Below are 15,194 nucleotides of genomic sequence, written 5' to 3'. Positions count from 1 at the left end.
GAAGAGGAGTCTCAGATGCAGTCAACACATTACTTTTCACTATAATAGAACATTTCATAAGGACACCTAGTAATGTTACCTCCAGGATTCATGACCAACTTAGTAACTTAACATGTCTAACCCTAAGCGATTTTAGGTGGTACAAAGATGTTTTCATGTCCAAAGTCATGCTTAGAGAAGACAGTAATCAACCATTTGGGAAAGAAAAATTCATTAATGGATTACCAAATCTATTTGCCCATAAAATCATAAACGTTTAGTTACTGAAATATGTATCATACCATATCATACCTTTATTTATGGAAATATTAATAATATTATCTAAAAAAAGGGATTGAAAATGTGTATTGATATGAAAATTACAAAACAAGTCAATAGCCAAATACGAATTAGGCACATTTTGTGAACAATATGGATTACCTCCTATTGCTCCATCCAACAAAAAGAAAAAATCTGAAGCCTATAATAGATACCCAAATAGGTACTCCAGTAGGAGACACCACAAACATAACAAATTCAAAAATAAGAATTTTGAAACAAATAAATTTTACAAAAAACTCAAGTCCAGCAAGTAGAGGAGGAAACCTTCAGGAAAACTCCACTCCAAAAATCAAGAACAAAAAGGGAATTGCTACAAGTGTGGTAAATTCGGTCATTATGCAAACAAATGCAGAGTCAAGAAAACAATCAATCAGTTGAAAATCTCTAAGGAAGAGAAGACCCAGCTAATCCAAGTCTTAGAATTAAGAGACATAGACCATAGTCAATCTGAAGACGATTTAGATTTTAATTCATTCTCTTCCAGTAATTGCTCAATTAGTCTTTCATCCCCTGACATTAAGATAAGATGCACAGATGCTTGTTGTAAAAAGATTTCAGTCCTCAATAAACAAGAAGAACAAGAAGATCTTCTTATCGATCTAATCAGCAAAGTAGATGACCCTGAATTAAAGTCATTTTATTTAAAGAAACTTAAGAAGTTAGTCTTTCCTGAAGAAGCTAGTGCTAGTCAACCCCAGGTAGCCCCAAAAATCTGTCTTAGCAACCCTGGAAAGGTTTAACAAGGCTAAAAAAGAAATTACAGTCAAAGACCTACAAAGGGAAGTGAACAAAATTAAGGAAGAAGTTAAGTCCTTAAAATCAGAAAACATAGAAAACCACTCACATCTCAGTAGTATCCAAACACAAGCATTCCTTAGCAATAATGATGATGAACACAATAGTTCTTCCTTCGACCAAGAATCAGAATCCAAGTCCATAGAAAATCCAACAGAAAACCTAGTTTTAGGGTTACTACAAAAAATTAGGATCCAGAAATGGTATTCTAAAATAAAAATAATAATTGAAGACTTTCAAATAGAAACAATTGCCTTAATTGACTCAGGTTGCTGACTTGAAGTGTATTCAAGAAGGTTTAATTCCCACTAAATATTTTCATAAATCAACATAAATCAACATAAATCCCCAGTCCCCCAATGCAATTAAAATATGAAATTCCAAAAGCTCATGTTTGTCAAAACAATGTTTGTTTTAAAACCCCATTCATTTTAATAAAAAAACATTTCAGGCCTAATCATAACAAAAGAGATTTAATTAAGAAACTCAGTCAAGCTGTAATCTTCTCAAAATTCAACATGAAGTCTGGATTTTGGTAGATTCAAATTCATGAGGATGATAAATACAAAATTGCATTTGTCACTCCTTTCGGTTATTATGAATGGAATGTAATGCCCTTCGGTCTTAAAAACGCACCGAGCAAATTTCAAAACATCATGAATGAAAATTTAATCAATACAATCATTTCTCAATTGTTTATATTGATGATGTTCTCATTTATTCCAAATCAATAGATGAGCATTAGAAACACTTAAATATGTTTGCTAGGATAATTAAGTCAAATGGATTAGTTGTCTTAGCAACCAAAATTAAGTTATTCCAGACCAAAATTAGATTTTTAGGATAGAATATCCACCATTCAGCCAATGGATAGAGTAATTCAGTTTGAATATAAATTCCCAAATGAAATTGTTGACAAAACCCAATTACAGAGATTTCTAGGATCTTTAAATTATGTTGCAGAATTTTATCCACATCTTAGGCAACAATGCAAGCCTTTGTTTGATCGTCTAAAAGAAAATCCTTCATCATGGTCTAATACTCATACTTCCATAGTCAAACAGATCAAGTCACATGTTAAGACGTTACCCTGTCTTGGCATTCCAACTCCAAATTCATTCAAGATCATTGAAACTAATGCCTCTAAAATTGGTTACGGGGGTATTCTCAAACAGTCAATTTCTTCCGGATCTCGTGAACAAATTGTTTGTTTCCATTTAGAAGTATGGAATCCAGCACAAAGTAATTATAGTACTATTAAGAAAGAAATATTATCTATAGTATTGTGTATTAGTAAATTTCAAGATGATTTATTAACTCAAAAGTTTTTAGTCAGAGTCGATTGTAAATCTGCAAAATATGTTTTACCAAAAGATGTTCAAGACATTGCATCAAAACAGATTTTTACACGATGGCAAGCTATATTAAGTTTTTTTTATATTTTGAAATCGAATACATCAAAGGCAGTCAAAATTGCATCCCTGATTTCCTAATCAAAAAATTTTTGCAGGGGAAGAATGATAGCAAGAAAACCTAATCAGAGAAGGCTTCCAGCCATTCTACCACCACCACCAATAAAAAAAGAATCAAGCCCAAATTCTTCATCGGCCTTAGCCATTACCAACTGTTTCACTCTCTTAGAGCATTCCCACCGTAGCAAATTGCTCGGGGGACAGTCTCCAGAACAAAGGCCCGAGGGCCGGTGGATGGCCTCCAGCGTGAGGCAGGCCGGGGGATGGGGGAGGCCCGAGGGCCAGGCCCGTGAGGGATTGCCAGGCCTTGAGCCCGAGGTGAGGATGACGCCATGCTGACGCCAGGGTGGCGTCAGCGTATTATTTAATTTTTTTTGTGTCAGGCGCGTGCACCCCACCCGCGCGTGGGGGCGCGTCCCGACACAATAATCAGAAAAAAAAAGGTTTTGTCAGTTACCGTTGGGAAGCCACGTGGCTTCCCACGGTACGTTAGATCCTAACGGTCACTTAATGTGGACCGTTAGATCTCAACGGAAAAAAAAAAATGTCAGATTTAATATCCACCATTCGATCTGAGATCAACGGTGGATATTAAAATGCTTTATAAATTAAAAAATAAATGAAAAAATAGTTTAAAAAAATCTGAAAAGTTACCGTTGTGACACGTGGCACAATCTGGAGCGTTGGAATTCAAATTTTTTTATATCCAACGGCAGAGATTAATTAATTGAATAAAAATTTAAAAAAAAATGTAAAAAATTCAAAAAAATTCAAAAAAATATCTGAAAAATCTGAAAAAAATTGTAAAAAAAATTGTTTTTACTTTTCTATAAATACCTTCTCATTGTCATCTACCTTACACAACAATTTCATATTTTCTCAACTACTTTCAATCACATTCCTTTCTTTGTCTCAAAGTTTGAATCCATTTTTTTTCAACAAAATGACCACTGGTGCAGGTACGAATTGGTCGCTTATTGAAGATGTTGCGTTGTGTAGTAGCTGGGTTGAAGTTACTCATAGTTCGCTTACGGGTAATGAGATGCAGTTGCGAGAAATGTGGAGTCTTATTCATACCAGTTTTCTTGAGAAAATTGGTGGGAAAAGAACTAAAGAATCGATGTCCAGTCGTTGGAAATTACTTAGCCAATCGTTTAGTACGTGGAGAGACGCTTTGGCACAAGCTAGTAATAATATTCGAAGTGGGGAAAATTACTCGGATCAGGTAACAATTTATTATTTATTGTTACTTATTTGTTACATTATAATTATGTTGTTTGTATTATTTATTTATTTGTTTGTTTGTATTATTTATTTACTAAACTTGGAACTCTAGCCCCATGTTATGATTAAAATGACATATAAATATATATATATATATATATATATATATATATATATTTGTTACTTATATATATGTATATATTTGCTAGTTAGTTATTTTCATTATAATTATTTATTTGTTACTTATTTTCATTATTTACTAAACTTGAAGCCTTCTTACTTATTTTCATTATATTTGTTACTTATATATATATGTATATATTTGCTAGTTAGTTATTTTCATTATAATTATTTATTTGTTACTTATTTTCATTATTTACTAAACTTGAAGCCTTCTTACTTATTTTCATTATATTTGTTACTTATATATATATGTATATATTTGCTAGTTAGTTATTTTCATTATAATTATTTATTTGTTACTTATTTTCATTATTTACTAAACTTGAAGCCTTCTTACTTATTTTCATTATATTTGTTACTTATATATATATATATGTATATATTTGCTAGTTAGTTATTTTCATTATAATTATTTATTTGTTACTTATTTTCATTATTTACTAAACTTGAAGCCTTCTTACTTATTTTCATTATATTTGTTACTTATATATATATATATGTATATATTTGCTAGTTAGTTATTTTCATTATAATTATTTATTTGTTACTTATTTTCATTATTTACTAAACTTGAAGCCTTCTTACTTATTTTCATTATATTTGTTACTTATATATATATATATATATATATATATATATATGTATGTATATATTTGCTAGTTACTTATTTTCATTATAATTATTTATTTGTTACTTATATATATATGTATATATTTGCTAGTTACTTATTTTCATTAAAATTATTTATTTGTTACTTATATATATATATGTATGTATTTGCTAGTTACTTATTTATTTGTTACTTATTTTTATTGTGTAGGAACTTCAAGCACAAGCTTGGTACGCTGCCAAAACCAAAAGCAAAAATAAATCATTCAACCGGTGGGAATGTTGGAATATTGTCAAAGATTGTCCTAAATTTAGAGTTGTGCCAGTCGGTCCAGAAGTGCACATGAACAGCACCCCTCTACACTCTACACCCGATCATGTTCATGAAGATGATGCAGAAGAAGTGCCCGAAACGCCCCTCCCTGAATGCGCGTCGGGTTCGACCCGTTTTCCAATTAGGCCTCAAGGTAAGAAGGCTTCAAAGAGAAAAGGTAGTGCTTCCAAGAACGATTATGCAAAGTTCATGGAAGAACTTACTCGCCAAGGTGAATTGACTTTGGCAAGGGACCTGGCGAAAGATGAGGCTGAAAAGGCTAGAGAGGCATCAAAACAAGCAGCTGTTGAGAGAGAATTTTATGCTAATGAGAGAGAAAGAGAGCTACTTAGGCAAGAAAGGGAACATGTTAGAGAAGAAAGACGGGCTCAACAAGATTGTGAGATTATGAACATGTCTTTAGAAGGGAAGTCTCCAAATTCTAAATTTTTTTGGAAATCAGAGAAAGCGGACGTTGTGCGAAGGAGGCGTGCAAGAGAAGCAATAGCAAGCCAAGGTGGTTCTAGCACCGCAAGAGAAGATCATCCTAGCACCACAAATTGGTTAAGTGATGATGAATAGAGTACTTTTTGTAATCGGAGCCCATAATTTTCCAATCACTTTGGGTTGTAATTTATTATTTATTGTTTGTATTATTTATGTTGTTTCCAATTTCTTGAATATTTATTCAAATTAATTTGGTAAGTTATTTATTAAAAGTCCATTGTTCAAATTAAAAGTCCTTGTATAAAATAATTAAAAGTCCATCGTTCTAATTAAAAGTCCATCGTTCTAATTAAAAGTCCTTTACATAAACATAAACATAAACATACTAAGAATTACATAAACATAAACATAACAAAATTACATAAACATAAACATAAACATAAAACATACTAAGAATTACATAAACATAAACATAACAAAATTACATAAACATAAACATAAACATAAACATACTAAGAATTACATATACTAAGAATTACATAAACATAAACATAAAAAAATTACTTAAACATACCAAATAATAAAACACACCAAATAAAATAACATAAACATACCAAATTAAAAAAAAACACACTAAATGAACTTAATTATCTTCAGCTTGTTTCAATGCCCACTGGTGCTCTATCAAGTCAATTTGTCGGGCATTGTGCATGTCTGGCATTTGAAATGCAGTATATCGTTGAATGAGCCTTTCATTGTAACGTCCATCCCTTTGTAATGGCTCATGTTGCACGGGCTCATCGGTGGCGTCATGAGCACAATATATACGTGTTCTTGAATTGTTCATCGGGTCTGGCTCATATTCATCAACGGCTTCATAATCGTACTCATCTTCCACAATCATGTTATGAAGAATGATGCACGTCATCATGATGGATCGAAGCGACTCTACATCAAACAATCTGGCAGCACCCCTGACGATCGCCCAGCGAGCTTGGAGGATACCGAAACAACGCTCCATATCCTTCCTGCACCCCTCTTGACAGCTTGCAAAGTGTTTTTCCTTTGCACTCCGTGGACGTGGCACTGTTTTGACAAAGGTTGACCAGCGCGGGTAGATGCCGTCAGCTAGGTAGTATGGCCCGTCGTACATACGTCCGTTGACCTCATACGTAACTTTTGGTGCATTTCCTTGCAGGACATCGTTGAACACTGGGGATTGGGCAAGGACGTTGATGTCATTTTGAGCTCCCGGGACCCCGAAAAAGGCGTGCCAAATCCATGTATCAAAAGATGCCACCGCCTCCAAAATGATACTTTTTGCTCCTTTTCTGTCCCCGTAAGCGCCTTGCCATGCACTTGGACAGTTTTTCCACGTCCAGTGCATACAATCAATGCTTCCAATCATCCCCGGAAAGCCACGCATCTCTGCCTTCTTCAACAGCCGCTCCAAGTCCATGTGTGTAGGTTTGCGGAGGTACTCAGCGGTGTAGATAGATTCGATTGCTCCGCAAAACCTCATCAGGGACTCAAGAATGGTTGATTGCCCCATCCTCGTTATCTCATCCACTTGGTCTGCAGATGCTCCATATGCAAGCATCCGCAAGGCAACAGTAATTTTTTGCTCAGGCAGTAGACCCATAGCACCAAAAGCATCTTTTTTTTGCACAAAATAAGAATCATGGTTGCAAACAGCAATCATGATTTTGTTGAACAAATGTCGTTCCATTCTAAAACGACGTCTAAAGTACGTATCAGGGAATGCACTATTAGGAACAAAATAATCATCCAAGAGTTCCATACCTCGTCGTTGCCTGCTTCTATCAAGGTTTCCGGAACGGCTGGGCCTGCAGATCTGAGCCGCAGCTTGGATGACTCGACGGGAATGTGAGGCTCTACCCCTTCTTACTTCGTCATTTCTCATTTCACGCTCCTCATCCTCTTCCCTCTCATTTCTTACCCTCTGGTGATTGAAGATTGCTTCAGATTCGTTAAACAATTCTTCCTCTTCCTGATTGTATTCCCACATCATCCTTGAGGAAGAAGAAGACGACATTGAAAGAAAGAAACAGAAACTATGAATAATGATACAAATTTTTGTGAATAAGGAAGCAGAAACTATGAATAACGATAGAGATCTTGAGAATTTTGGTGTGAGATTTGTGAGGATGGATGGTGGATTATATAGAGGATTCAGAAATGATTAGGTTCTGCATAATGCCACGTGGCATGCCGTCATTCGTTACAAATCTGATGGAAATCTATCCTCAAAGATTGTGAACGGATTATGACACGTGTCATGTCGTCATTCGTTAAAAATCTGATGGAAATCTATCCTCAAAGATTGTGAACCGATTATGACACGTGGCGCGACGTGATTGGTTAATAATCTTATCAGAAATCCATCACCAATAATTGTATTATTTTGTATTATTTAATAATACTTCGGATAATGACACGTGGCGCACCGAGAACGATTAAAAATCTTATCCGATATTACAATTAAAATTATTTTGTATTATTTTATAATAAAAAAAAAATACTAATATTTTATTGCCTATTGCCAGGGCTATTGAAGTGTAACGGTGGAGATGCAAATTCTATTGCTAGGGCTACTTACTGTTCATTAAGGGCAGTTACTGTTCATTAGGTGGATTGAATAGTGTATTGCCAGGGGGGAGGGCTCCAACGCTGGAGTTGCTCTTAGGTTCCACAATAGGAAACCTTATGCCAAATTACCAATCACCACATCCCAATTACCAATCGGCATTAGTCAGCCAATATGATCCTTATTTAACCCCTACATACCAATCATTATTATCTCAACCAGTCAGTTATACTAAAACATCACCGTATGTCAAGAAAAATCCCAATGAATATCTTTTTAGCATCCCTTTCAATCTCAATCAGGAACAAGCACCAGAAAAATTAGCCAAAACCATCTTTCCAATTTCCATTAACACCCTACAACACCACACAAAATATTGAAATATTATCAAGCCATTCTCAGCGAAACAAAGTTCATCTTTATCAAACCACTTTATAGTAAAACCCTTGAAAATAAAATTATTTACCATTCTCTTTACCTTGGCTGGTTCTTAACCGAAGCAGATTAGGGAATCCCCCTTTACAAAAGGAAACCTCTTCACACTCATTATGCCCAATTACCCAATAACCATTATAATTATTTTGATTACATCGATGCTTGGACCAACATATTTCTCCATCAGACAGAAGATTTTAGTCATTCATGGTTCATCAATTTTGACAAAAGTTTCAAGTTAAATTTTCCAGCATGGTTCCCAAAATGGTGGTTAATTCATGGGCCAATAGCCAGTCTACTGCTGACGAGCTTATGCAGGTTCTCTCAACCAATTTTCAACAAAATTTTGACAGAAGCAGGTTCAATTACAGAATTACACTTATCCCATTATTCATGGCCAAATACAAAGTCCCATGGATCTTAAAGTGGATTTATGAAGTTGACACCGGTGAAGTCAACAAAGTCAAATCAATCAAATGGTGGGATAAATTCAACTATCAAAGGGTCATTAGTCCGGTTCTCTCTGAATTTCCCATTACTCCTCCTCTAGTTATCCCAGCACAGCCAATAATGCCAGCTATTCCAGCTTCAAGATCCATGGGCTCAAATCATCAGGCTTAAAGACGAATAAAGCCACTCAGCTCCAAGATTTAGCACAACAATTACTTGCAGAAGCAGCGATGCTCCACACTGAAGAAGAATAAGCTTTAGACTCTGAATCTTCAAATGCATCCTCACAGCAACCAGCCAATTCGATAAGTCAAAAAATACAGTCTGCCAAGTGGGTCGACTATAAGGATGCAAGACCATTTTGCATAAGGCCATGTGAATACAGTTAATTACCATGTGTTGTCATCATGTGAACACTATTGTCATCATGTGAACACTATTGCCATGTGAAAATTCATCATGTCTTGTCATCATGTGAACATTATTGCCATGTGAAAATTCAATCATCTTTCCAAGTCACCATATGAAGCGTTCAGACAATATTTGCATCAATAATTCCAACAAAGCATGGAATCATTCAGTCATCTGCACATTCCACATTAAAAGCAGAAATTATTCCAACAAGTTCACTATTCATCAATAGTATCATCCAACAGTAAAGCAATCAATCATCCAGTTCTCTTTTCCAAGTCTATATGAAAGGGACTCAGATGAAGGAGACATCAAGTTAATTTCTACATCTTTTCTCAGTCAAAATTTCTTTGGGACATTGTATTCAAAGAAAACCAAATTGTAAACAATTTAAATTCTCAAATGTCAAGGATGCCTACATGCACCAATTTCCTTTTCACCAGTCAATTTCTTATTTGCCGACTCAATCGTCAGTAAATTAATTATAAGTTCCAGTGTAAGTTTTGCAATAAAATTTATTTTCAAATTATAATTGCATCATTATTTTGAATTCATTATTTTCATTATGAATATTTTCATAACTACTAATTTTGAATGGCATAAAATTCTTACAGTCAATTCATCGAATATCTCAAATTCAAGGTAAACACAGATGACTTCTTCATCTAATTTTTCTTATTCATTTATAATAGTTTGTTTCATGGTTTATTCAATCCTGGCTATCCACTGCATCAAATCTCCAATTCACATGATTTGCATCATCATTGCCCTCTTCATCATCATAATCACTAGTTCCGCCCCATTTATGTGTATATATATAAAGACAATCTGATATGTTAGCGGAAGCATCTTATAAAGACAATCTATGCACTTTAAATTATTCTAAATGAGTATGAATCTTTTTAATGTTCTAATCTTTTATCATGATTAAGGAATCAATTTCCAACATTAAATTCATATAAATTAAACATTCTGTATAATTTGAAAGAATTTGAATTTCAAAAATACATACATACCTCTTCGCAGTTAACTTTTGAGATTTGCCAATTTCAACATCTATCTTGACTCAAAATCATGTTTTAGAGAAGCAACAAGAAAGAAATAGGTCTATCGAAGACGATGAGGAAGAACCCTCTTCGAAGAACATGATGAAAACTGAATCCCAGATTTCCCAATGGTCAAATTTTGGGTATTTAAATATCTTATGAAACGACACTGTTTTGCAGCTTGTTTTCCAACGGCTCTATTAATGAAAACGACACCATTTCTAATTAAAGGCTTTAAGAACCCTAAGAACTCAATCCGAAACCCAGCTAGTATGTTTTCATGCATTCTACTTTTAATTTTAGTTGAATTCAATGGTTGAAACCCAATGGCTCTGATACCACATGTAACAAGTTTGTAACATCTTATCCAAGGAACAAGAATTCATCCAATTGAATCACAACTAATGTAAACCTTTCGTTGAACACACTTAAGAACCAAAGCCTTTAAAACATACATGCATTATTTGATCCTGATGAAGAAACCATTGCAACCTCTGTGCTCAAAACCTTCTCCTCTTTTGCGATGATAATAACTCTTCTAATCAATAGGTCTTAGAACAAAACAAGCTGGTGAATTGCAAGAGCAGTGGTTTGAACCATATATATAGTACTCCTCTGTCCATTCCCTATCAAAATTGGACTAGGATTCAAACTATACAAACCCTAAAGAATTATGAGACTTTATAACGTTCCAACACTAAGTTCTTTTCCAAAACCAATTGGAACTTCTCTCGATTATGTTATCCTAAAACATTGAGGACAACCTAACACCTTTAACCAAGACTTTTCCATATGAATCTCAAACACTATAAACGGTTCTATCAGATATTTCATACTCATAATCTTACATCATGCACATACACAAAACAAAAAAGTCTCTGAAAAAATATTGCAAGACATCAACATCCATAGACAAGAGGCACAACGTTCTCTGAAAACATTGTCTCATTGAACAACATATTGTTTTAAGACATAATTAATTACCATAAAATTCACCCACATTGTCTTGAAACTTCTTTTTCTTCTGCGAGTATATTGTCTTGAAACTTAACAGCACGTGTTGCACCTCTTTTATGCATGCCATCAAGTAAGATAGGTGGCTTCAAAATAAAAGGAAAGAAAATTTTCAAGGCATCAAACACATATATGAAACAACCAGAATTTTCTCTGACTGTAATGCACAATTACACAAAAGCATTTTACAAGCCATCATCAAGCAATTCAAATTTCAGGATCGGATGCAAAAACTCCAAGCACAAATAAAGCACAGACAAGAAATCACGTCCTTGTTAGAAAAGCCTGAAGTGTGCATAAGAACACTAAAAGCGAATTCGGCCAACTAACATACCTATAATTCACAGAAACATTAATCCCAATTCCAATCAATAGAAATCACTATGTACCCTGGACCTAAAAACACTGGCACCCATGTACAACTATCCTCAAATGTATAAAGCAAAAGCATGATTCCCAGTTCATGCATAATGTTTGAATAGAATCAGATACTTACCCCATCTTTACCACTCACCAATTATCCAACAACCATACATATATTTACACACACACACATATATGTATATGTTTATATTTACACACACACACACATATATACACGTGTGTGTGTTTATATATGCTCTCTATAAAAAACCTTGTTTTCTTACTTCATCTCTGTGTTTATCATTTTGTTTATCATGGAAGTAAACACCAAGGTAAGCATTAATCTCTTCTTTTCCACCTCTATTTCTTAGGGCTGGTTTGGTATTGTTGTGCGTTGAAAAAAAAATTACTTCTGATGTGCTGTGAGAATAAGTTCATTTTTGCTGCTTCACATTTTCATCTTTTTCATTCAAAACTGTGAAAATAAGTTGTTTTTAAGTGTTTACCAAACACTTTTTTTAGCTCAGCTTTTTTTTATACCCACTTTTTATACAAACACCTCAGTACCAAACTAGTACTTACTCTTGTATTTTTTTTTTTTTTTGGTTTTATTATTAGAAGTGATATTACTAGTCTAATCTACGTCAAAAGAATAGAGGAGAGTTTGAACCCGAGAGACAGTAGGTTGAAAGGAACGTTGTATCCACCGTTACTCAGTCGTTGTGCACTAGATCGTCATTTCTATTTACCTATTAAAACTGTGTATCAACACAAGCTTTGAACAAGAAAATAGCATTTAACGTACGTTTAAACAAGGAAACTGGTTTTTAACTTTTTATGTAGGAAGATGGTAAGGAGCAAGCAGGCGGGAAGAGGAAGATCATGGAAGTAGGACCATGGGGAGGAAATGGTGGAACTCCTTGGGACGATGGCATCTACAATGGCGTGAGAGAAATCACGCTTGTTTATGGCCACTGCATCGACTCCATCACCGTGGCGTATGATAAAAACGGCAAGCCTTTCAAAGCTGAAATGCATGGAGGTCACGGAGGCACTCAAACCGCAGAGGTCTGCTTCGTAGCTCATAGTTTTCATTTTATTTCAACAACTATTGTCTCGGAGATTCGAACTTAAGACCTCATTCATACCTTATCTTTTTCATGCCTTGCAGATAAAGCTGCAGTACCCCGACGAGTACATAGTCAGTGTGACCGGGCACTCTTGTACGATGGTGGATGCCGGCGTCTATTCCCCTATCATCCGTTCGCTTAAATTTCAGAGCAATCGAAGAACATTCGGACCATTTGGAATGGATGAAGGCACACCGTTTACTTACACTCTGGATGGAGGCAAAATTGTTGGCTTGAAGGGAAGAGATGGTTTATACATAGATGCCATTGGGTTTCATGTATCTCCTGCCCCAGCAAGACTCTGTGACAGAGTTCAGAAGAGTTTCAGAAGGCTCGGGTGCTCGGTTACCTGCGGAGCCCAGATAAACTGCAACGACTCGACTGCTTCAAGTTGAAATATATATAATTCATAGCTAAAGGTTTTGAATGTATAAGCTAGTGTGTTTCTGCTTGTGATTGTTTGTGTTGATGTACACTTATGCTATCCAAATAACCTGTACTGTGTTTTCCGTACAACGATATGAAAACATGCTTCACTTTTAAGGTCTCCCTTGAAAACGTTTCCCAGAAAACACTTATGACCTTAAGCGCTTTTACTAGAAGCAAAAACATGTTGGAAATTTTTAGTGAGTATCCCATCCAAGTGCTTTCCTTGCGTGCGATCATACCAACTCACATGCATCGAATCTCATCCAAACTCCGAAGTTAAACGAAATTGGGCGAGAGTAGTGATAGAATGGGTGACCGTCTGGAAAGTTCTCGTGTTGCATCCCCTTACAGCCGCCCCCACCTAGTGGGAAAAGGCTTTGTTGTGTTGTGTTGTATCCAATCCAAGTGCTTTTTGAAAAGAACTTGAAGTGCGTTGTAAAGCAAGCGTTTTAACTTTCTCGACCAAACGTTGTTACAAACACTTTGTTAGATGCACTACTAAACAGACCCAAGTCCTATCAGCCTTTACAAAACTCCATTCAATTCAATTCATGATCATCATAGCAAGTAGTGCTCTAACAATAACATTTAACAAGGTAACGATATTCCATATTCCATAAACCCCGACAGCACATGAACCACCGCAATCACAGAAAATAAACGCAAGAAATCACTATATTCTTGCGATTTATTTAAATAACTTCTGCAAGTACTAAAATGCCAAGTTCATACAATATGTGTCGCATGTTGGCTGCCTAGCAAATATTATTCTAACAAGTGAGGTTTAAAAATCCATCAGATATTTAGCTGTAAACCGTGATCAAAGAAATCTTATGACTCACATTCTTTATCAACTACATAAAGATTACAAGAAGTTTATGACCGACTCCGATTTAGAAAATGGACCTAAAAACACACAGATTGCTGAAAATTGCTCTGCTTTACTGGAACGCAAGCATTCATAACATCTTTTAATCATAAATCAGAGACTATGTGAAGCAATAAAACAAAAACAGAATTAGCCATTCAGTACACTAGATGAGAACATCCAGATCTCATTTCAAGTTATTGTTATAAAACACTGATCCAACAACAAACCAATTATATAGCCATGACTATTACTTATTCTAACAGTGTGTTGGCATCAACGTGAAAAATGGTACATAAGATCAGCAAGACTACTGCTAATAAGAACTTGAATAGCATAACTCCCATGTTTTCTACCAAATGCTTGAAAATGAAGCAATTATCAACGAGACACGTTGTCTGCATTTAGCAGCACACCATACAACAGTTTCATGCACATACACAAAATAAAAAATGGTGCACTCAGAAAAAATATTGCAAGACATCAGCATCCAAAGACAAGAGGCACAGAGTTGTATGAAAACACTGTTTTGAAAAATTATTAATTACCATAAAATTCACAAACATTGTCTTGAAACTTCTTTTTTCAGCAGGTATATTGTCTTGAAACTTAACAGCACATGTTGCACCTCATATGCATGCCATAAAGTAACATAGGTGACTTCAAAATAAAAGGAAAGAAAATTTTCAAGGCATCAAACACATATATGAAACAACAGAAATTTCTCTTACCGTAACGCACAATTACACAGAAGCTTTTTACAAGCCCTAATCGAGCCATTCAAAGTTCAAGATCAGATGCAAAAACCCCAAGCACAAATAGAGCACACAGACATCAAATCACATCCTTGCTCAAAAAGCGTGAAGGGCGCATAAGAACATTAAAAGCAAATTCAGCCAACAAAAAACTTATACTTCACAGAAACATTAATCCTAATTTCAATCAACAGAAATCACTATGTACCTTAGACCTAAAAACACTGGCGCCCATGTACAACAATCAGTAATCCTATGTCGAAATAGTTATGTCCATACACAAATGTATTCATATATCACATTCCAAATAGCACTCAGAAC

The 15,194-nt window shown here is 35.0% G+C and overlaps 1 protein-coding gene across 1 annotated transcript; it reads left to right on the top strand.

Moving 5' to 3' along the window:
• Nucleotides 1–12,287: 12,287 nt before the first annotated feature.
• LOC137740590 (jacalin-related lectin 19-like) lies at nucleotides 12,288–13,354 on the top strand. The gene is made up of 2 exons (XM_088699343.1): nucleotides 12,288–12,759; nucleotides 12,863–13,354. The coding sequence occupies exons 1-2, from the start codon at nucleotides 12,574–12,576 to the stop codon at nucleotides 13,214–13,216; spliced, it is 540 nt and encodes a 179-aa protein (XP_088555469.1). The 5' UTR covers nucleotides 12,288–12,573; the 3' UTR covers nucleotides 13,217–13,354.
• The last annotated feature ends 1,840 nt before the right edge of the window (nucleotides 13,355–15,194 follow it).

The sequence above is a fragment of the Pyrus communis genome, chromosome 9, assembly GCF_041283825.1.
Source record: "Pyrus communis isolate YQ-2024b chromosome 9, ASM4128382v1, whole genome shotgun sequence".
NCBI classification, from domain to species: domain Eukaryota; kingdom Viridiplantae; phylum Streptophyta; class Magnoliopsida; order Rosales; family Rosaceae; genus Pyrus; species Pyrus communis.
Note: the sequence above shows the minus strand (reverse complement) of the source record. Positions and strands in the feature narration are given on the sequence as shown.

Excerpts from the sequence above, each read along its gene's own strand:
- LOC137740590 (XM_088699343.1), top strand. The coding sequence starts at position 12,574 with ATGGAAGTAGGACCATGGGGAGGAAATGGTGGAACTCCTTGGGACGAT. Across the intron at positions 12,760-12,862 it reads GAGGCACTCAAACCGCAGAG|ATAAAGCTGCAGTACCCCGA; the intron begins GTCTGCTTCGTA and ends CATGCCTTGCAG.